The 21,913-nt window shown below is 36.5% G+C and overlaps 1 protein-coding gene across 2 annotated transcripts in view; it reads left to right on the forward strand.

The window, feature by feature from the left end:
* The window catches only part of THOC2 (THO complex 2), a 37,710-nt gene extending 15,803 nt beyond the window's left edge, over window positions 1-21,907 (forward strand). The window contains exons 10-33 of one of the 2 annotated variants that reach the window (XM_017815692.1): window positions 965-1,120; window positions 3,558-3,730; window positions 3,871-4,066; window positions 4,431-4,472; window positions 5,163-5,204; window positions 6,059-6,189; window positions 6,276-6,377; window positions 7,495-7,579; window positions 7,928-8,021; window positions 8,498-8,578; window positions 8,856-8,952; window positions 10,737-10,854; window positions 11,347-11,526; window positions 12,060-12,224; window positions 12,871-13,146; window positions 13,557-13,698; window positions 16,131-16,288; window positions 16,724-16,852; window positions 17,341-17,472; window positions 17,558-17,742; window positions 18,474-18,658; window positions 18,947-19,049; window positions 19,438-19,874; window positions 20,724-21,907. In XM_017815692.1, the coding sequence (XP_017671181.1) occupies window positions 965-1,120; window positions 3,558-3,730; window positions 3,871-4,066; window positions 4,431-4,472; window positions 5,163-5,204; window positions 6,059-6,189; window positions 6,276-6,377; window positions 7,495-7,579; window positions 7,928-8,021; window positions 8,498-8,578; window positions 8,856-8,952; window positions 10,737-10,854; window positions 11,347-11,526; window positions 12,060-12,224; window positions 12,871-13,146; window positions 13,557-13,698; window positions 16,131-16,288; window positions 16,724-16,852; window positions 17,341-17,472; window positions 17,558-17,742; window positions 18,474-18,658; window positions 18,947-19,049; window positions 19,438-19,874; window positions 20,724-20,797 (3,483 nt within the window). In that variant the 3' untranslated portion in view covers window positions 20,798-21,907. The remainder of the gene's footprint in view (window positions 1-964; window positions 1,121-3,557; window positions 3,731-3,870; window positions 4,067-4,430; window positions 4,473-5,162; window positions 5,205-6,058; window positions 6,190-6,275; window positions 6,378-7,494; window positions 7,580-7,927; window positions 8,022-8,497; window positions 8,579-8,855; window positions 8,953-10,736; window positions 10,855-11,346; window positions 11,527-12,059; window positions 12,225-12,870; window positions 13,147-13,556; window positions 13,699-16,130; window positions 16,289-16,723; window positions 16,853-17,340; window positions 17,473-17,557; window positions 17,743-18,473; window positions 18,659-18,946; window positions 19,050-19,437; window positions 19,875-20,723) is intronic. The other variant, XM_017815701.1, reaches the window with a different exon arrangement.
* The last annotated feature ends 6 nt before the right edge of the window (window positions 21,908-21,913 follow it).

Here is a 21,913-nt window from a genome sequence, read left to right on the forward strand (position 1 = left end):
AATCATAGTAGGTTCCCTGTGTTTTCAAATGAGAAAGTACAGCTCTTTAAACCTTCTACCTTTCCAAGTGGTTTTTTTTTCTTGCCCAAATTTCTGTGAAGTGTAGGAATTCTACTGTCTTCCCTTTTCTCATCAGTTTGAGGAAAGAAAAAACAGTAAAAAATCCTTTGTTAAAAACATTAAAAGAAAAGATCATTGTGTCAAAGAGGTCATGACTCTGCAGGAAGTTTTGATTACTTGTTTGCAGTTAAGTTTGAGCTTGGTTTTAGGAAGTAAATTAAGGTTTGGCTTTGTCAGAAAAAGAACTTTTCTTTTGTCTTGGACTTTTAATATTTGAGTGTGGGGTTACATTCCTCACCCTGATCATTCTCAAGTACAAGATTATGCTGAGGTCTTATACTAGGTACTTCTTAATCTAAGATGGTTTTTAAAGAGCAGATGGTACATGTGTTTAACCCACATTGCTGATAAACAGAAAATTTAGTCAGCTTTAAATGGTATTCCTTTAAAGGGGCAGTCAGAATGTGTGGCTAAGTAGGTTATCTGGTTTTCCTTGGGGATTAAATTTTTTTTTCTTTTAGATAAGCAAGTGAAAATTCATGCTTTTGAATATTCACTTGGTTTAAAGGCACTGAATTGGGTCAGTCTTATCATGGAATCTGTGGGAAACTGTTGCCCCACAGCTACAGCTGAACGGTGAATTGGGGAGGGGAACAGAAGCTTGGACAACTCATGGTTGTGAAGAAATAGAGCAGTATTATTTCTCATGAGTCCTTGATTTTAGAATAGTCTCTTAAATGGTGTAATTCCCTGTTGGGATGATGGTAACAAGGAAAAGAAGCTGATTCCCTGAAAGGCAATCTGATTAGTAACAAGGAAGGACAGACTTCTGCTTTGAGCTCAAGTGATCCAGAGCAGCACTAGGTCACTTCAGTTTTCAGATATATTTGTTCTGTTTTTTCAGCTTCTGCCAGGGGATAATGCCATCATGGAGGAACACAAGCGAGAGATAGTGGAAGCTAAACAAATTGTCAGAAAACTTACAATGGTTGTCTTGTCATCTGAAAAGACTGAGGAAAAGGAGAAAGAAAAGGAGAAAGAGGAGGAGAAAACCGAAAAGGTGTGTATCTGAGTAACTTTCTTTTCAGTAAAATGATTTTAAATTGCATTAAACTAAACAAACTAATTGTTCTGAAAACATTTTTGTATTTACTTGAAAGACAGTTACGTACTTCTTGGATGGCTTGTCTGTCCTCTGACTGCATTTCTGTTATATGGAATGTGCAAAAATGCATGCTTTGGGGTTTGTTCTGGATTTCTCTATGTTTAATATTCTTGATTCAGTGAGTAATTTTTTCCTCCCTTTTTATTGTGTCAGTATGTCCCAACATTCATACACTTCACAACCTTTAACAACTGTGTTTCTAGGACCTGTGGAAGTATAATCCTAGTTGATTTCACAAAAGGAAGGACATTAGTGAGAGTTTATTCCTTATTTCTCTCAATGAAGAATTGGGATGTAAGGAATTGCCAGACTTAGGAATGTTGGTATAATTACCCTGCATTGTAGAAAATGGTTGTAGTTGAACATTCTTAATTGTAACTGTTCGTTGTACTTTACTTTAAATCTATATTTAAATTTATATTATACTCTTTATTTAAGTTCCTACTGTGTCATATTAATGTTGCCCTAGGTCTAATTTGCTTCGGTGTGCAAGCCTTACTTTAGAAACAAAATTATTTAATCTCTTAGCGACCTTTCTGTTGTCATGATCATTTGAGTGCCTAAGTAGTTCTCAAACATCTTACTTAAAACAAAAAGAGTAAAATAAAAGTTTGGTATTTGCATTTTGTAAGTGGCATACTGGAGTGGAAGGAGGGCTCCATCAGTCTTGATAGTTTCTGTTCTTGATTTTCTGTATCCTCCTTGATTCTATTAATCTCTGACCTTTCTCCCTCCTTCCATTTTTCTTGCCTAGCTTGAAAAATCTAATTCCATTTTCTTCCCTCAGGCAGCTGATACAGTTACTCTCTCTGGCTCTCAACTGCAGCCACAGCTGCTGCTTAAACTGATTCCTTTCACTGGCTTTAAGTTTCTCACTTATACTACATTGCTTTGGTCCACCTTCTCTGCAGTCAAATGGGGCTGCCTGGAATTCTCTGAAGTGTGCTTGTCACCATGATCTGATGGAAAAATAAACTCTTGATGGGACATGGGGAGCGAATGTATTGCAAGTGGTGTCAGAAGAATTAAGACAGTTTTTATGGCTAAGCTTTAGAATTAAGAACTAGGGAATTTTAAGCTGTAGCAGAAACTGCAGCATTTTTCAGAAGGATTAAAATGACAAATAACAAAGTCTGAACCTGTGTGATGGGAAAATTAAGAGCTGTACTTAACAAAAAACAATTTCTCTGACTGTAGACACTGTTATGCAATGCATGCTGTTTCTTGAAAAGCTTGTTCTGTGTTAGAAGTATTTTTGTATGTGCTTAGCTGTGCACTTCATAGCAATTGGTGGAGTAACTACGTGTGAAGGCTGTTGACAGTTTAAATTTAGGTACTTTGTATCTAGTATGTCATTTCAATGTACAGTTTCTGAGACAGTACCATGGAATAAATGCCTGGGTAAGGAAAGCAGTGTTTAACAATAACTGACATGACTTTTCTTTTAAATCCACAAAGTGCTTATTTTTATGTGGTTAAAATTCATTATTGTCTCATGACTCTAATATGAATAATTTAGTGTTGATAAATGTGTTCTCTGCTTTGGCCTTTTAAGACGCATTTGACATAACTGTATAATAGGGAGACAGGGAGAGATCAGGACACCTGGCAGCATGGCTGGGTTTGGCAGCATGGCTGGGTTTGGCAGCACTTCCAGCCTGACCCTTCTGTGCCAGGCCTCTGTTGGCTTTTGGAGAGCTCACGTCAGAAGAGCCTGTTTACCTAAGAGAGGCCCACTCGAGCAGCCTGTGTGTGTGTGAGCAGTGCCTGCTGTAGCACATACAGCCTAGAGAGACTTGCACTTAAATCTAGAGTCTCCTGGAATAGTTGCTAATGTGAAACTTCTGGTGCAGGCACACTAAGAGACAGGGAAAGGGTTTGGGGTTGATTCGGCTTTTTTTTTTTCTTTCTATTTTAATCTGCTTTTGCAAGAGAAATTTGTGCTTTTAAATCCAGAAAACCACACAACATAAAGGATTCTTAAATGCTTGCATTGTTCTTAAAATGTCTTGTAAAGAAATAAGCTGCAATAGATTGTGATGGTTTGAAAAGTACATGATCAGACATATGTCAGGCAACTTCATAAATTCCTGTTTTAAATTTTATTTTTAACTTTCTTTTTGATCCAGATCTTATATTCTACGTGGACTGGTTTATTATTTCTTTTGAAGTTTGCTTATTGTCTAAATGTCTGGCTGGATTTTATTTTGCACGGTTTTTCATTACACAGCTGAAGTACTGGTTTTTTTCTTCTCTAGCTCTGGATCGCAGCTGCTTAAAGAGAAGTATTAGAAAGACTTTATGAATATACTTTTCCTTTATTATCTTGCAGCCTCCTGATAATCAAAAGCTTGGCTTATTGGAAGCCTTATTAAAAATTGGTGATTGGCACCATGCACAAAGTATTATGGATCAGATGCCTCCCTTTTACACTACTTCGCACAAGCCGATCGCGGTTGCCCTTTGCCAGCTCGTCCATGTGACAATTGAGCCTCTGTACCGCAGGTAAAGGGAAGACCAGAGTTCTGTATAGGGGAAAACGATTTCTTTACAAGCATGAATTCACTAATAAACCTAATTATTGATACATTTCTAAAATTTTCACTTCTATTTTCATGTGAAATGCTGCATGTCTTATTTTTCAGAGTTGGTGTACCTAAAGGAGCTAAAGGGTCACCGATTTCTTCTTTGCCAAACCAGAGAGCACCAAAACAAGCAGAGAGCTTTGAGGAATTGAGAAAGGAAGTGTTCAACATGCTTTGTTACCTTGGTCCTCATCTGTCCCATGATCCCATTTTGTTTGCAAAAGTAGTGCGCCTTGGAAAAGCATTTATGAAAGAGGTTGGTATGACACAACAGCTGGTCCAAACTTGAAAAATACCAGTTATTCTGATGTCAAAAAATGCTCGTGTCTAATAATTGTGTAGGTATTCGAATGATAAAACAGAAAAAATTTCTTTGACTTTAGACGAATTTGGAGAATCTTACAAATTTTTTGATCATTTTTATGATCAATAAACATTTTTATGAACAACTTAAGGCACTTTGAGTTTATGAGAAAACCCTTGTTTCTGTGGATATGTACAGTGGAATTGAGATTACTTGGCTATAGGAATCTCTTGTGCAGGTTTACTGTAAATCTATTTATATAGTAGTTTAATATGTTTCTGACAAGAATGAGCAACATTTTAGCTATTTGCTCTAGGTTGGAACTGTGAAGAAATTCGTCAGTGACAGAGTGGTTAAGGTAACATAGGGAAAGTTATTTTTAATGCACTGTTGCCATCAGCATGTTCTAGTTGTGAAACTACATTTAACACACAGTAGAAATAACTGGAGGTAATTTGACTGTGAGTTAACCCATACAGTAGTTTAAAAGTTAGACTACTAACATTGCACTGCAGCTTTCATGCTTAAGTGTACCTTTAAAATAATCGTGCACTTACTGGTGTGATAGCTTAATATGCTTTTCATGGTGAGTGGAGCAAGAAGAGCAAAAAAAGTAATTTAATAATGAAGACTAAAAGCTTAAGAGAATGTTACTGTGAGAGAAAGGTGGGGAAATAGTCTGTGGCTGTTGATAATTGCATTCGAAGTCCTGAGGTTTTTTAGGTAGAAGGTGAATGCTTAGGGCATTTTTTTTCCTCTCTCCAGTAAGAAAATTCAGATTTTCATATATAATAGCAAGTTTCCATGTAGTTTCAGTTATCATCTCTTTTTGGACAAAACTGTGCAAAGTCCCTATATGTCTAAGGAATGCATTTCATCTATGGATTTGAATTTCCGTTTAAAAATATTTTAATGCTGACAGATCTGGCAAATTAAACACTTAATATATGCGTGGCCCTGCAGGTTTGTGCTTTTGCTGAAGTAGCCCTTGTTCTGAAACTGCAACTGTTGTGTTAACTGTGCTACAATTAACGTGTCTTTATTATAGTTTCAGTCTGATGGAAGCAAACAAGAAGATAAAGAGAAAATGGTGAGTTTATTTTGGAGGAAGGTGTTTTTATGGAAGATTGTGATTGTGACCAAATGTTTAACAGCTGTGTGACACCTCTGTAAAACTCGATAGAGTTTAATGCTTTAATAAAGGTATTGACTTGTCTTGATTTTTTTTTTTTCTTAAAGGTAAATACAGTCTAGTATCAGGGGTTTGTTTTTATTTCTGTCCTTTTTTTTTTTTTTTTTTTTCTTTCTCCCTGCATTCCTCAGATCTAATCTTATTCTCTTTAGTCTGTACATCTTACTTCTTTTCTCAGAATCTGCTGGAGAACCTCCAGCTATTTATTCTGTAAATACACTTTTCATGGTATCTAAAAGAATTTACTAGGGAAAGCGGAGAGAAAAAGAGAAATTGGAAGTAGTGGAGGTGTTTATTAGTATAGTGGTTATTTTTTTAACTTGGTTAATTTATTCTAAATTGTTTAAGTTATTGAATTATCAAGATTGTTCACAAGTGTCCAGCTGAAATCTAACTTAAGAAAAAACAAGTTTTTGTTTTTTTCTTAAATCAAGAAGTGAGTTTTCAATATGAAGCTTATGCACTTTTCATTATTACTTGTTCCTCTTCTTTCTCACTTAGCATAATTTTCTGTCTTCCTGAATAATTGCAGAGAAAATTAGTCTCTTCAGGGTTTTTCACTTTTTGTTTTTCTTTTTTTTTTTTTTGCTACAGTTATTATAAAATAGCTCAATGCAAAAGAGAAATGTTTAGGAAAGTGTAAAGATGGGATACTGATAATATGGAAATTGGTACTCTATCTGCATTGCATGCATAACATTCCTTCTGAGGCAATTCCTTGGGAGTTACCTGGAGTTTTTTGTTTCTCTCAGGAGACGCTGTTCAGCTGTTTGTTGAGTATCACCGATCAAGTCTTGCTTCCATCCCTTTCTTTGATGGACTGCAATGCATGCATGTCTGAGGAATTATGGGGGATGTTCAAAACTTTTCCATACCAGTACAGGTGGGTAGAATAATTAGTTTCCACTCCTTGGAATGATCCGTTGAATTGTCAGTACTGAAATGAGTTTTCCTTTATAATCTTTGAAGGTACCGCCTTTACGGGCAATGGAAGAACGAAACGTACAACAGTCACCCACTCCTGGTGAAAGTTAAAGCTCAAACCATAGACCGAGCCAAGTATATCATGAAGTAAGTAGTCTGTTCCCATAAATAGTTGGGAACTGTGATACAATGTACTGCATGTCACCAGCTGAAGAAAAAAGAACTTTATAAATACATTCGCTTTCTAATGACTCTGTAATTTCACTGATAGTCCTTGTTCATGAAGTATTTAATGTTACTGTTGTTAAAAAATGCCAAGGAAGCAAGGATACAGACAGATTTGTCACCAACAAGGATATTTAATCTATGAGAAATGTCCTATGAAGTGATTTAAAACTTTTTGCATGGGTATGCTATTGTTTCATAAGTTATTTTGCTTATGGAAATATAAGAGTGCAACATATTTTCTCTGAGTATGGAGACTCTTTCATCCAAAGAGTCTCAAAAATCTTGTTGTGGTTTCTGTAGGTTTGGATGTAGGGCAGTAAGTTGAACAAAGTGATTAATTCTCATCTTCAAGTGGGCTCACAGCAATTTCAGATTTACCTCATGTTTAATGTCTCTGACATTGTCAGGAATTTGGGTTCTGCATTTGTTGTTGCCGAAAGCAGATGGTGTGGTATTATAATGTGGATAATCAGAACCTCTCTACATAGGCAAGACAGTAGTAGTTACTGGATTGGACTTGGAGCTGTGAAAGCTAGAAACAGTGATTTTGGTTCCCTTCTAACTTGCTGCATAGACCGTAAAACTTTCCCTCCCTTCCCTTGTGCGGTGGATTTTGATTGTGCAAGTGTAACACAAAGAAATTATTATTGGTTTTCAGTGATCAGAATGCAACAAATATAAAATGATCTGTGGCTAAATTAAATTTTCAGGAGAGATTAGGATCACATGGTAGTTTTGTATGTGGTGCAGGTTTCACTGATGACTTCTGAAAGCGAAGTGCTCCAAGGTGAAACTAGAATATGGCCCATAGTAATACAGGGACAACTGGTGTGGTTGTACCATCTGAATCTTGTGGGATTTTCAATTTCTGATTCTCAGAGGAGTAGTATTTCTGTGTTTACATTTCTTGAAAACACACCTGCTCGTGAGAATTAAATCTCTGAGGCTAATAAAGGTGTTTCTTCACTGGAACTAACCTGTTGTTTTAATATTCTTTTAGCTTGTTCATTGCAATAAAATGTGTTCTCTTTTACAGGCGTTTAACTAAGGAAAATGTGAAACCCTCTGGGAGACAAATTGGGAAGCTCAGCCACAGCAATCCTACAATTTTATTTGATTATGTATGTAGTAACATGTATTTGAATACTATTTCATACTAACAACAGATATTGAAGTGCAGGAAGGGACCTGCAGTTCTGATTTCAATATTTTTTACTTCTGATGCAAATTTTAACATCTAGTAATTTTTTAGTAGTGCACAGGTCTGAGATATGTTTCACTGCTATCTTAAGGTACCAGAAATGAATGAGATCATCTATCAGCTTTGACAGTGGCTTATGATCTTCTGAAATATGAATTTCAAAGCATGTTTTCTGTAGGTTTTGATGACAAATATTGTTAAGTGGTTTTATGTGTGAACGATACCAAATACTGTCCATGTTCAGCTCCATGTCTTTTGTAACTTTCAGATCTTATCACAAATACAAAAATACGATAACTTAATAACTCCGGTCGTTGATTCATTGAAATACCTCACTTCACTGAACTACGATGTCTTGGCTTGTATCCTTTAATAGAAATCAATACATTAGTTATTGATAAAGCTGCAGTTGTAGCCAGATTAAATCTGTTGTCTGTAAGTAAATACCTTCTGTTGCTTTCTATTCTCGTTGCTTTTTGCTGGAAATTTTAGTGAGGTTTGCAAATACCTTTGCACTTTTAGTGGATTATGGAACCCTCTCTAATTCTTTCACACTGGGAAATTATTGTTTATTTTTAAGGGATTTTCCTTACTTTCACTCTGGTCTTGAAGGCATAACGATCTTGTAAATAGTAAAGTAAATACTGCTTTGAAGTTACTATATCTTTCATGGTTTCATATTTTTATACCATAACTATGTTAGTGGATCTCCTATATCATGCTTTCTATGCTTGCCTATCATGTTCATATATTACAAATTGTGGAGCCGGAAAAACAGATCTGTGTATCTTTTGTTTTTATAAGTTGAGGAAAAATATTGTCTTTAACTCCACTAAAGATTGTATCATTGAAGCACTGGCAAACCCTGAAAAGGAGAGAATGAAGCACGATGACACTACGATCTCGAGCTGGCTGCAGAGTTAGTATTCTTGGTTTATTTATTACATTAATGTTTAAAATGCTTTACCCTCACTATGATCTACTATACCATTGATCACTATGATCAATATTTCACTTGCACTGGTTAATCTTTTAAACAAAATGGAGAGCTGGCAAATTTAATCAATAGGAAAATAGCGTTTCCTTTGTAATGCAGAAATGCATTTATGGCTAACGTCCCATATGCACTTTGTTAATGTTTATTTAATGCTTAGTATCCCATGAGGTACAACCACAGCTGTTTCTCTCTGGTTTAGGTCTGGCAAGCTTTTGTGGTGCAGTTTTCCGAAAATACCCAATTGAACTTGCTGGTCTACTGCAGTATGTAGCCAACCAACTGAAAGCTGGGAAAAGGCAAGTCTTGCATAATTGATCTTTATAAATTCAATTTTTATAATGTATTATTTGTGCATTTACTGGTATGTGGGCACTCGATGAAGTAGTTGCTCTACTAGTGGTAAAATTGCATTACAGTAACTGGGAAGGTTAAGAAATTTAAATAGTGGAAAGAATAATGTCCTCTTTAGTACACTTCTCCTCTAATTGTATAGCTGTGACATTTTTGAAGTATTCATTTTTCATCTGTAACTTACTTTAATAGTTTTTTTAACAGCTAACCAGATGGGGAGAGAACCTGCCAGTCTGTAATTTTATCATAGGAGTTATTGTACATTGTTTAAAAAACAAGTATCCAATATAAAGGAGTATGACCGTTACAGTTTTAGTTTTTCCTTTCTCATAATGTCTTCTCTGTAGGGACTGCTCTTAACATCTTATTTAAATACTTTATCCAATGTATTTAGTGGCAGTTGGCTTGCTTCTTCATATGCCAGTGTAAATCATAACTCAAAAAATACTTTTAAACAAGGTTTGCAACTAAAATTTTCCTTTTGTCTTTCCATTGTCATCACTTATATTATTGTTTCATTTACTTATTTAATTTTATCACATAGGTGATTATCAACCTTTTTTCTAGTAGGAATCCCCATATGGTTATTGAAAGGTAACTTACCAATGCTGATAACAGGGCGTGTTATTTTAGGGTATTTTTGTTGAGAAATCTAGTTTTTTCCCCTTCCCTGCAATGTAGACACTCAGTCTCATATGCTCCCCTGTCCCTAATTTGTTTTGTTTTGATGATGGTACAACCACATTGAGCTACAGAGGAAGGGTAAGTAATGTTTATTGTCTTTCCCCTGAATTAAGACTTCAAGTATTTGGGGGAAAAAAAAGTCGGTTTAGTACTTGGGATCATAAAAATAAAATGGATTTACCAGTAGGACCAATTCCATAGAACTGCAATATTCAGGTATTTGAATTGGAGTATATCCTGGTATTGCATATTTCCTAGACAAAAACCATGCTAACCATGTTAGGAATAGCAAACAAAAATGTAAGCCATATAAATTATTTAAATATAAAGCTTTGTTTTGGAGGGCATGGGTCAATGATTTTTATAAGCAGGTCACACAAATCTCAGAAGTTACTGGAAAACGTTTCTCAGTTGTGTGGTTGTGATACAATTTACTATGCTTGTGTTGAGGAAAGGTCATTGTCCTTATGGAATTCAGAGTAGGAGATAAAGCCTAGTCTCTGGACAGGATGATTATTGGAGTGTGTTTTGTGTGTTGTGTATGTTAAATAAAAGAAAACAGTTTTCTGTCTTTCCAAATAACCTTCCCAGGCTAACTTTCCCAGTACATTTCTAAGGCTGTGTACTGGTTTAGAAACTTTTTAGCAAAATAAGAAAATATTCCATGTTCATGAAATAACTGTATAGATACACTTTGAAACATGGCAGACAACGAAAGGGAGCAATAAACTTTATGATTAATTTGATGATACTTAAAAGTTAATAGCACCATGTTCACTATCATCTTCAAAAACAATGAAGTAACTGTTCTAAAGGGGTTCTAAAATCCAGCTGCTGAATTACCTGCATTGCTTTTAAGTACTAACTTTTTACTTGCAGTAAAGAAATCCTTGTGCTCAACATACTAGTTTCTTCTTCAAAAAGAAGGAAAATTTTGTTTTAACGTGCACTGTAATGTTGCTTTGTAATGTGTATTGAATGTCATAGCTTCCATTTCTTAAACAAATTGTCTTGTTTTTACTCCACTTTTTTGTTTTCTGTGCAGCTTCGATTTGCTTATTTTAAAAGAAGTTGTACAGAAAATGGCAGGGATAGAAATTACTGAAGAAATGACAATGGAACAGTTGGAAGCCATGACTGGTGGAGAACAACTGAAGGCTGAGGTGTGTTCATGTTAAATAGAATAATAGCTGTTGCTAGTTAATGGTGGTTCTATGAGCTCTGGCAGCATGGCTGAGAAAGGTGGTGTGCTTTCATCAGAGAGTTTCCCCCTCCATTGAGCTTACAAGGCTTGAGACAGGCAGCCAAGACAGGGCATGTGAACCTGAACTGTGCATCACACATCCTGTTAACAAGACAGGGCAGGCCTGTGACCTGCAGCAGGCAGTGAGCTGGGATGTGGTGCCATCCCTGGGACAGCCCTGCTCTGGGGTGAGCAGCTCCCTGGGGAGGGGAGCAAAAGAACTAGTTAATAGCAAGCAGCACTCGTTAGTGTCTGATTCTTCTATCCATATATTGCAGTACAAGACCCAGGGAGTTTTACTGATGGACAGGAAACTGATGTTAATTCATCAGTATTCCTGCAGTCAGCACACATGAATTCCATTTGTGAGGCATCATTTTCAAACTTGGGTAACTTCTTCTGTACTGTGCAGGGTGGATACTTTGGCCAAATCAGGAATACAAAGAAATCATCTCAGAGATTGAAAGATGCATTATTGGACCATGATCTTGCCCTCCCACTGTGCCTACTTATGGCTCAGCAGAGAAATGGTGTGATCTTTCAAGAGGGAGGGGAAAAACATCTGAAACTGGTGGGAAAGCTGTATGATCAGGCAAGTAAAACCACTTGTGTTTATGAGAACCCCTCCTTTTTGTTAACTTCTAGTATATCAGCACAATATATAAGAATTCAGCACATAAAAATATCTATTTATATGTAAGAATTCAGTACAATGAATATATAAGAATTTTAAAATTAATTGCAGTGGTTGTATTACTAAAGTACATGAACGTATTAAAAATATATTATATTGACAAGTGACTTCCGAGTAAAAGATGAAAGCATCCTTTGTCATAAAAACTTAAATTCTTTTCTGAAGTTGTCCATCATATTTTTCTGATCTTACTTTGGTAGTGGAACTTCCTTTTTTTTTTTTAAAAGAATGCTTTTGCTACCTTAGGCAGTAGGAAGTAGTTGCATTCCATTGTGGTAGAACAGAATGCTCTTATAGAGTTCTACTGGCCTTAAAATTCTTGCTCTCCTGTGTGGCATTGGAAAAAAACCCCAAGCTTTCAAACTCTCCCTAACTTAATTTTTGAACAAAATAATACTGTTTGCTAACTTTTTGTATCTTTTCACTTGTAGTGCCATGACACCCTGGTACAATTTGGTGGGTTTTTAGCATCCAACCTAAGCACAGAGGATTACATTAAGCGAGTGCCTTCTATCGATGTTCTGTGTAACGAGTTTCACACGCCTCACGATGCTGCGTTTTTCCTCTCAAGACCCATGTATGCACACCACATTTCAGTGAGTACAACCCTTCCGTTTGTCTGCTTTCGGTGTTGCACAGCTAGGTGTTACCAGCAGATATGTTAGGTTCCTGATAAAATTTGCTAAATAAAACTTACGAAGTTTTATGAGTAGAGTTAGAAATAGAAGCTGTCCTCAATCTTCTTAGAAAATGCAGCCCACATGTCAACTTTCATACAACTGACAGAAGTTGTAGCTAACAAAGTCACCTTTTCTGATGTCTTGGGTTGTCAGTAGGAGTTCTCTCCCTCCGTATTCCCCCAAAGATGTAAGTTCTTCTGCAGGTGTTCTAGATGGATTTTTGCTGTGGAGGAAAGTGTTGCAACTGCCAAATGGTGTGGTAACTCAGAAAGTGTCAGAAATAAATTTGCTCCTTCATCTAAAATGCTAAATATGGAGAGCAGATTTTCCTTGGTGTAGTGTAATTCGTTACTATAACAACAGGTAGCAGCATCAACGAAGACAGATGAACACTTAAAGTTCTGTGTGATGTTCTTCAGTGCTTTATGTACATAAATGACATTGCATGTGTGTAAATGTTATACAGAAAGGTTTCTGAGAAAAGCTAAATTATATTGCTAAAGTTTAGATTTTGGTTGTGTATATAGATTACAGTTTATTTTTCATGTTTTCTAATCCACAGTCAAAGTATGATGAACTAAAAAAAGCAGAGAAGGGAAATAAACAGCAGCACAAAGTTCACAAATATATTACATCGTGTGAGCTGGTGATGGCTCCTGTTCATGAAGCTGTGATTTCTCTGCACCTCCCCAAAGTTTGGGATGACATCAGCCCTCAGTTTTATGCCACATTCTGGTCTTTGACAATGTATGACCTTGCCGTCCCACATAGCAGCTATGACAGAGAAGTCAATAAACTTAAAGTCCAGATGAAAGCCATAGATGACAATCAGGAAATGGTATGTTGATACAATTTTGTGGTCCAGACTTTCTTTTCATGAAGTATTATATTGAGGTTGTTTAGATCTGGGAGGTTTTGTCACCTGGTTCATCCATGCTGATTTGTCACATTAACATAATTTGTATTTCTTTATAATTCCCATGTTAAAAGTACCAATGACTCCACTTAGTGAAAATTACTAGAAAATCTCTTTCAGAAAGCAGTTCTTGACACCTGTATCTGTGGGTTGTCTGTTTGCTTTTATCTTTAGTCAGCCAGCGTTCATAAAATCAGTTGATTACTAGAGCAGAACACTATTGAGTGAAATGGGAAGGTTTTCAAATATTCTTTAGTGTTACTGGGAACTTGTTGCTCTGTCTATAGCAAATGTTAGTATAAGAGTAAATGAGTTATGTTGACATTTTGTAGCCTCCAAATAAAAAGAAAAAAGAAAAGGAACGTTGCACAGCTCTGCAGGACAAGCTCCTTGAAGAGGAGAAGAAGCAGTTGGAGCATGTGCAGAGAGTTCTACAGAGACTGAAACTAGAGAAAGATAACTGGCTTCTGGCAAGTAAGTGTGTCCAGGGGAAATGCTATGGATGTTTTTGTAGTTATCACTGTCCCCAGAATTTGCTTGCACTAATAGCCTTAATGGTTATTTGAAAATTTGATCTCTTTATATGTGAGGTCCGTTAGCAAGGTAAATTTTTAGCTAGAACATAATGTGTCTGTGCCAATGCTGAGGTTTTCAGAGAGGTGTTTTGTTTATTTCTTGCCATGTCAAGAGCTTTTAAATATTGCATTGATTTAAGCAGTAAGTAAGAGATTGACCAATTCAGTGGAAGGTTGTAATTGCAAGCTGGCTTGTACTTGCTAACTGCAGTTAGAATGCTGCTGAGTTAGGATAATGGCTACTTTACAAGAAATAGGCACGTAGAATCTCAGTAAGTGGTTTGAGTTAACTTATTTTGAATCCTGTGATTAGGAGCAATATGCCAGTGTTTGGGCAGCAGCATAAGCCATGTTCCAATGTCAAGATAAGTATTGTGGCAGCATAACAGCACCACACAGCAAACCAGCATGCACGTGTTTCATATGGCAGATATGCAGGAGGCAGAACCAAGTTTTTTCTCCTACAAAGCCTCTGTAATGTTTCATGTTGATTGTGAACTCTGCTTGATATGGTTAATCTGAAATGTTTTTCTCTGGTCAGTTTTCTTCTCTGGATGAACTTTGAGTTTGTAACTGGAAGTAGTAGTTCGTCTGTCCCAAGAAGCCTAGCGTAACCCAGTGGAAAAGAGTTTTATTGTCCGACTCGTGTAAGATCCACCCAACTGATTTAATGAAGAAACACTGACAATTAAATCAAGAGAAGTTATTCCCTATAAATGTTTAATGTACTGGTGTGGACAGCGAATGAGCTTCGTGAAATTGCTGGTTGAAAAATTACTACCTGACTAAAGCTTGGTCTAGAGCTTACGTGGTAAATTTGTCTACTTAAGGAAGCATCTGAAAGGATGTAGAAAATTGTGTAGATATGGTCTGTATGTAAACACATACTCTTCATAGTACAAGCATTTGTGGGATACTGGGAATAGCTTATTGTTGGCTCTCGAGTGCTCAGGCTTCAGCTGCAAGAAGTTTCCCAGTATTGTATCCAGAGACAAACTTACTATTTCAGCAGTTTCCCTACAGAAATAAATAATCTGTAATTGTAGTATATGAGGAAATTGAACAGCACATCCACTGTAGTAGTGGTTCTTTATTATTACTTTTAAAAATTATTACTATTTAATTAATTTTTTAAAGACTGGCTTCTTGTGTAGAAAGTTTTGATAGAGTGTTTGTATCATTAAGAATAGGTTAATTTTTGGCAGAATAAGAAGACTGGTACCTTAAACAGTTGGAGACTGGCTGCTCTGACTGACTGCTTACTTTCTTTATTTGTACAATTTTTGAAGTAACACTCGATTGTTCTGTGAACTGTGGTTCTCTTCATATATTTTTTTTGAAGTGCCAAAGGTTTGTTACAACCTTTGAGGAGTAGATACTAAAATTAAACGAACTTAACATGAAGTTTTTAGTTAGTAAAAGCTGACAGTCCTTTCTTGAACAAGTTTTATTCCATGAGCATCACAAAATCGAAGCTAGTAAATCCTGGTTATTAATGATTTATGACCTGTGCAAAACCACCAATTGACCTCATGAGGATCATGGCTGTTCTTCCCTCTGAAGGCATCCCAGTCTTCAGTTCCATGCTTTCATCTGTATATTTTATTTCCAACCTTCCTTCTGTGCTGCACATCCCTCCTAGTTTGTTTTTATGCTCCTCTTTGCCATTTGAGGACCAGTTTGGGAATGTGTTTGGCTATTGAGTTTACCAACTAGTGATCTGTCAAAGGGAAACAGGTAACTCAAGCACACAGTGCAGTCTTTTACTCAGCGCCAGAATGAAACTTTCACAAAATGTGTGTATTGGGGTAGTGGTTTACTGAAGACTGTTCCTCTTTAAATTCCTCTAATTGATTGATTGGAAAAATGATTCTTAATGGATTCTATATAGACAGCAAGTTCTTCAGTTTCTAAGGAAACGGAGCTGAAAGTCAGCCCTATCTAGAAAGGTGAAAGCAAATGTAGGGAAATAGCAAGTGGTGTTCCTTTTGTTAATGTGCACAATTGGAGCAGGTGGAGAAGTTCACTGAAACTTTTCCAGAACCTGTTTTTTCCTGCATTGTGTAGTAGAAGAATTTTCCCAATAAGAAATAAACATTTGCTACATCCACCCTGCTGTCCTTCCCCCATCCTCAAACAGTTACACTTATTTTGACTTTTTCTGATGAGTACCAAAGATATGTCTGGAATACCAAGCGGCCAAGTGTACAAACACCAGAGTATGGATGTGTGATAACTGAACTTCTTGGGAAGAGAGTAGTTGAATGTTAACCCATTCATTTACTTTATTTTTTCTTTCTTTCTTCCCTCTCAACTTCTTTGTTTTGGAAGAATCTACCAAAAATGAGACTATCACCAAATTTTTGCAGTTGTGCATATTTCCCCGGTGCATTTTTTCGGCAATTGATGCAGTTTACTGTGCTCACTTTGTTGAACTGGTGCATCAGCAGAAAACACCCAACTTCTCCACACTTCTCTGCTATGACCGAGTAAGTAGCTACAACTGTGTGTATGTGTATGTGTACATCATTACCATATGAACATGCCAAACTAGTGTCTCCACTGCCTCCCAAAAGAGGTAAACAAATAATTACTGAAGTTTAATTTCAGAATCTGTAACAACCACAAGTTCACCTTGGTACTTCAGATCTTACAAACCAAGTTTTCTTAAAGCTTCAGAGGGTTATGTTTGTGTTTTACCCTAATGACTCTAGAGTTTCAGAGCAAAGTCATTAGAAGTCAGGGGAGTTGCTTTCAGGTTTTGCAACCTTTTAAGTACTCTACATTTCCATGACCTCCTCTTAGAGGAAAACAAAACAGTTATGTCAGTGAATTATTGGTGATTTAGATGAGAGGAATTTGTAAATCTTATAGTTTTTATTGTTCAGTAAAGTCACAGTAACTTTTTCTTGCTCTGTTCACAGGTTTTCTCTGATATTATATATACAGTTGCAAGTTGCACTGAAAATGAAGCCAGTAGATATGGCAGGTTTTTATGCTGTATGCTGGAAACCGTGACTAGATGGCACAGTGACAGAGTCATATATGAAAAGGTATGTGAGCTTCTCCTTGGAATATGTAATGGCCACTTGTGTAATTCAGCCCAATAAAAATGGATTTAGTGAAATTTAGTTAGATTTAAAACCAGTGTGATTGGATTTTTCTGCCGGTCTAATTGTAGAAATAAATTTCTGTAATTCATGTAGTTTTGATAGAAGTAATTTTGGATAGTGTTAAAAATATATTGGCTAAAAAAAACCCTTCTATTTCTGATTTTTCTCATAGCTTGTCTTGAAGATAATTTAGGGAACATATGGAAACTCTCCTAATACTCCTTGCAAAAAAAACCCTAGTTAAATTATGAATAATCTGTTCTCTTACCCACAACTAAAATTTTGATATAAACAAGGTTTCAGAAAAAAAAATGTGTGTAAGTCTTGTAAACTGTGATTGTGTCTTATTCTTTAGACTTTAGAATTTAGAATTACCAGTTTTGTTTCCTGAAAAATAATTTTTTCTCTTTTCTTTGATGCATATCTAGGAATGTGGCAACTATCCAGGCTTCCTGACTATATTACGGGCAACTGGATTTGATGGTGGAAATAAGGCTGATCAATTGGATTATGAGAATTTTAGACATGTGGTACACAAATGGCACTATAAATTAACTAAGGTAAATAGAGATGCCAAAACCCTGAGGTTTTTGGAAGCTTTAATAAAAAAACAAACAGCTTCATTAAATGTAATTTGTGTTTTAGGCTTCTGTGCACTGCCTGGAAACGGGTGAATATACACATATCAGAAACATCCTGATTGTGCTGACCAAAATCCTTCCATGGTATCCAAAAGTGCTGAACCTGGGTCAAGCCTTGGAAAGAAGAGTACACAAGATATGTCAGGAAGAGAAAGAGAAGAGACCTGATCTATATGCATTGGCTATGGGGTAACAACAACTTACTTTAAGAAAGTGGTTAAAAGTGGATCGTGAAAGGCATCTAAAGACTCGGAACTGTTACAGTCCTAACATTTGATTTTTACCTTATCACAGAAGATTCGCTATCCTGCGTCTCGGTGCTGGCAGTGTGAATGAAAACATTCATTTTGTGCTGGATGATCACTAAGTTCCTTTACAAGACTCTAGTAAAACACTTGAAATAGTACAGATTTCCACTCACAGGGGCATAGCTGTATTTTAGAGAAATAGTACAGCAGCAAGGAGATAGGAGGGATAGTAAAATGAAGAAAGCCGAGGGCTATTTCTGCAAGACTGCTTAGATTTTGAAAGTTTATATGATTCTAAAATGCTTAGTTACACGTTCCATCTTTCTGTGGTGAACGTGGAATCATCCTCGTGTGCCTGAGGGGCAGTTCAGGTTGCCCGAACAGTTTAAGTTTTGTCAGCAGTTCCGTGTGTTTGACAGATGTGTGTGTGTGCGTGTGTGTGTGTGGTGGTGATGAAGAGGGTGTGGAGGTAGGGCTGCTTCTGTGTCTAGTGGGTTTGTTTGTTTTTCTTTTTCTTTTGAGCTCATCAATAAAGGGGGAAGAAACTGCGTATCAGTTAGGAAAAACTGTGAAATAAATAACAGATGAACTGTTAGATTAGATCCTCATTTAAGATTCAACCCATGTTTTGCTTTATGTTTGTGCATATTTAACAATCTGTGCGACTTGCAGCTATTCTGGACAGTTGAAAAGTAGGAAGCCTTTCATGATACCTGAAAATGAATTTCACCACAAAGACCCACCTGCCAGGAATGCTGTACCTGCAACAGTACAAAATGGGCCAGGTGGTGCTGGGATGCCAACGTCTCTCACAATAAATACAGTTAGACTGGAAGAGGGCACTACTGAGGAGACTGGTAAGCACACCTATGATTATTATGTTTATTTCTTATGACATTACAGGCTTGTCTCAAAATTTGGCTCATTAAGCTGAAAAGAAAAAATATAAATGTGATGCTAAATAGGGTAAATGTACATTCTTTATTTTTACTTGATTTTGGGAGGAGGTGTTCTTAATCTAACTGCCTATTTTAGATGCTTCCTACACATGACCATACATGAATATGCTTAGCCACTTGTTTTATTTTAACCAATAGGATGTGTATTAGCTTGTTAAAATAGAGTTGTTCTCTTTTTTTAAACAGATAAACTGAAGGAGAAGTCTCAGGGTGTGGTGAAAGTTATTAATAAAACTGTCAACGCTACACCAAAAGTGACAACAAGCAATGGAAATAGTGCATCTAATAGGTGAGAAAAACTATTCTTACTCATTCTCAATTTTCTTCCTTCCAAGCCACAGAACTATGCTTGAAAATTACCTGTCTTTTATTTTTACTTTCAGGTTGTGAATAGATTGTTTACATTTCTTTAGAGTTTAATAAATTAGATTATTTCTTTCAAAATACACAGCTGTACTAATCAGACATTGTTGTTAAATGCATTCCATTTTAGCTAAACAGAGATAAAACAAATGAGAACATTTGCTTGATGCTGTTCTGATAAAGAAACAGCAAATCTGAAATCTCGAAGTGACTGCTTCAGGAAATGCTATCAAACCTTAGAAGTAAAACTTTCATGATGAAACTGGAGGTGTGTTTTGCATGCATGCTAATTGGCCTTTTCATTTTCGATGCAGCAAAATTATTAAAGAGAAAGATGATAAAGAAAAAAGCGGGAAGGAAAAAGATAAAGAAAAAAAAGACAAGACTCCAGCTGCCACTCCGGAGATGAAGGCACTTGGGAAGGATGGGAAAGATAAACCGAAGGAAGAACGGGCAAACAAAGAGGAGAAAGCAAGAGAGATCAAGGAGAAAACGCCGAAATCTGACAAAGAGAAGGAAAAAGTCAAGAAAGAAGAAAAAGCTTCAAAAGAAGAAAAATCCAAGACGGTTGTTACCATCATTGAGTCAAAGTCAGCTGCAGAAAAGGAGAGAGAAAAGGAGCCGTCCAGAGAAAGAGATTTGGCGAAGGAAATGAAATCCAAGGAAAATGCTAAAGGAGGAGAAAAGGTGCCAGTAGCTGGGTCCTTGAAGTCACCTGTTCCCCGATCAGAAACATCAGAATCTGAAAGGGGTAAGTTTGGATATCTGTTCTTGCCTAGAAAAACAGAATGTCACTGGAAAGTCACTGAACGTCAGAAGATGCTAGAGAAGGTGAAAAAAAAATCCCTACATAATAGCTGGGATATTAGCATTGGCATTTCAATACAGTATCTAAAATAGGTGGTCAGAATATCTCCAAAATGCAGACTATGAATGTGTGAACTTCATGTGTCTTCTGTGAATGCTTGCTTTCACAAAACCTTTAATTTTTTTCTACTGTAAGTCTAAACAGTCTTTTATTAAAATATATTTGTAAAACTTTGGCCTTTTAAGTTTTGTAAAAATGTAGTGCAAACACCTCAGTAGTGTACTCTGAGAGTTTCATCACAACCTTTGTACTGGAAGAAAAGAGGGAGAGTAGAAGATGTAGGTCTGTGTCCTTAAGAAGGACACAGGAAGCTTTATTACTTGCTTCTTATATTAAGGGTTAGCAAATCCTTAATGTTGATACTTTAAGCTTTTATGATCTGAGGTCGATGTTGAGTTTTATACTTGTGCTGCTTAAGACAAACCACATAAGGGAGGGTTGTAATGCTTTTCGTTGGGTTCACCTTTTCAGGGTCTTCAAAGCAACTCTGAAATTCAGATACTGACTTCTGTAAAGTGGAAGTTGGAAGTGAGCATAGTTTTGCAGCAGTTTGCTCACTTCATAAAGAGGGTCAAGGCATGCTAGTAACTCTAGATAGCTTAAGGAAAACAAAACTTGGTGGTACAAAATGAATTCTAGCTTAAATTGTGTTGGTACTTCAGAAAGTGATATTATTGGATTCTCCTCTTTTTACTGTGTTTGAATAATGCCATTGTTCTGTTCTTTCCTCAGAACAAAAACGCCGCAAAGTTGATACACATTCTTCTCCATCACATTCCTCAACAGTAAAGGTTAGTATAGCCTGAGGAAGGCAGCACCCATGTTAGGCTCACGAGTTTGGGATGCCAGTATTCGACTTCCTTCAAGTTTTGTGCCAAGTATACACTGGAACCACTGGAGGTTTTTTGTTGCATTAGAAAATGCATTCCTTTTCTTTATTGGCGGACTGTCTTTTTTCTATAAAAATATTTTTTAATTAACCAAAATAATGCTTCAAGGACCTAGCACAAATTTTGTAAAATAGTGTTTGGAAATTGCAAGAGAATTTTTACACAGAAGTGCCTCATTGCTTTAAGCAGTCAGTTTTTTTGGAGTGCAATGGTAGCTACAAGCAAATGAGTCTTTGCAACAGAGTGGAGCATATTTTTCTGCACTTCTATTGAAGAATCTGTAGCACTGAAGATTCCTGGATGATACGGGATGTGCGATACCTCTGAATTCATCAGGCTTCTTGATGAGCATCATACCGATATGTGCCTTCTAAGGAGGAGTCTTGAAAGGAGTTCCATTTTAAAGTCTCCTTGGTGATCAGTTCTCCTGTAGTTGTGTATATTCAGTGCGCATGCAGCTTCTGTTGTACCTTCCCTTCGAGGTTTGTTTATTTCCAATGGGTTCCCACCATGTTGAGCCCTGCGTTACGATAAAACCAGATGTGGCAACCAAGCCTCCTACCCAGCAAAGAGAAACCCCAAGCATTCAAGCGCAGCACAAAACCATGGGCGTAGCCTACTTGAAGACTCAGGGTAGCCATTCCTTGCTCCATATTTATATTATTTCTAAACCATCTATGTTCATGGAATCTTTGAATTTGCAGTACGTTGAACATTTAAAACTGTAAGTTACTAATACTTCATCAAGAGCACTGTGATGGATTATGTGGGTCTTTAAACTTCACCATCTTACCAACTCTAGAACAACCTCTTCTTTTTTTTTTTTTTTTCTGTTTTTTTTCAAAGAGTACATCTTTTTCTGTGTAAGATTTACTTGAAAGATTTAGCTTAATTTTGGAAAACTCGAATAGCTTTTACTAGTTTCGAGGAAACAGGTGACAGTGATAACTACTCATAATGATCAAGTTTTTCGTAAATGGCAGCGTAAAGTCATTCTAGAGTGACTTCTACCACATTTAACTGGAAGTGGAG

Source organism: Lepidothrix coronata, unplaced genomic scaffold (assembly GCF_001604755.1).
Source record: "Lepidothrix coronata isolate B3197 unplaced genomic scaffold, Lepidothrix_coronata-1.0 Scaffold2, whole genome shotgun sequence".
In the NCBI taxonomy this organism is placed as follows: domain Eukaryota; kingdom Metazoa; phylum Chordata; class Aves; order Passeriformes; family Pipridae; genus Lepidothrix; species Lepidothrix coronata.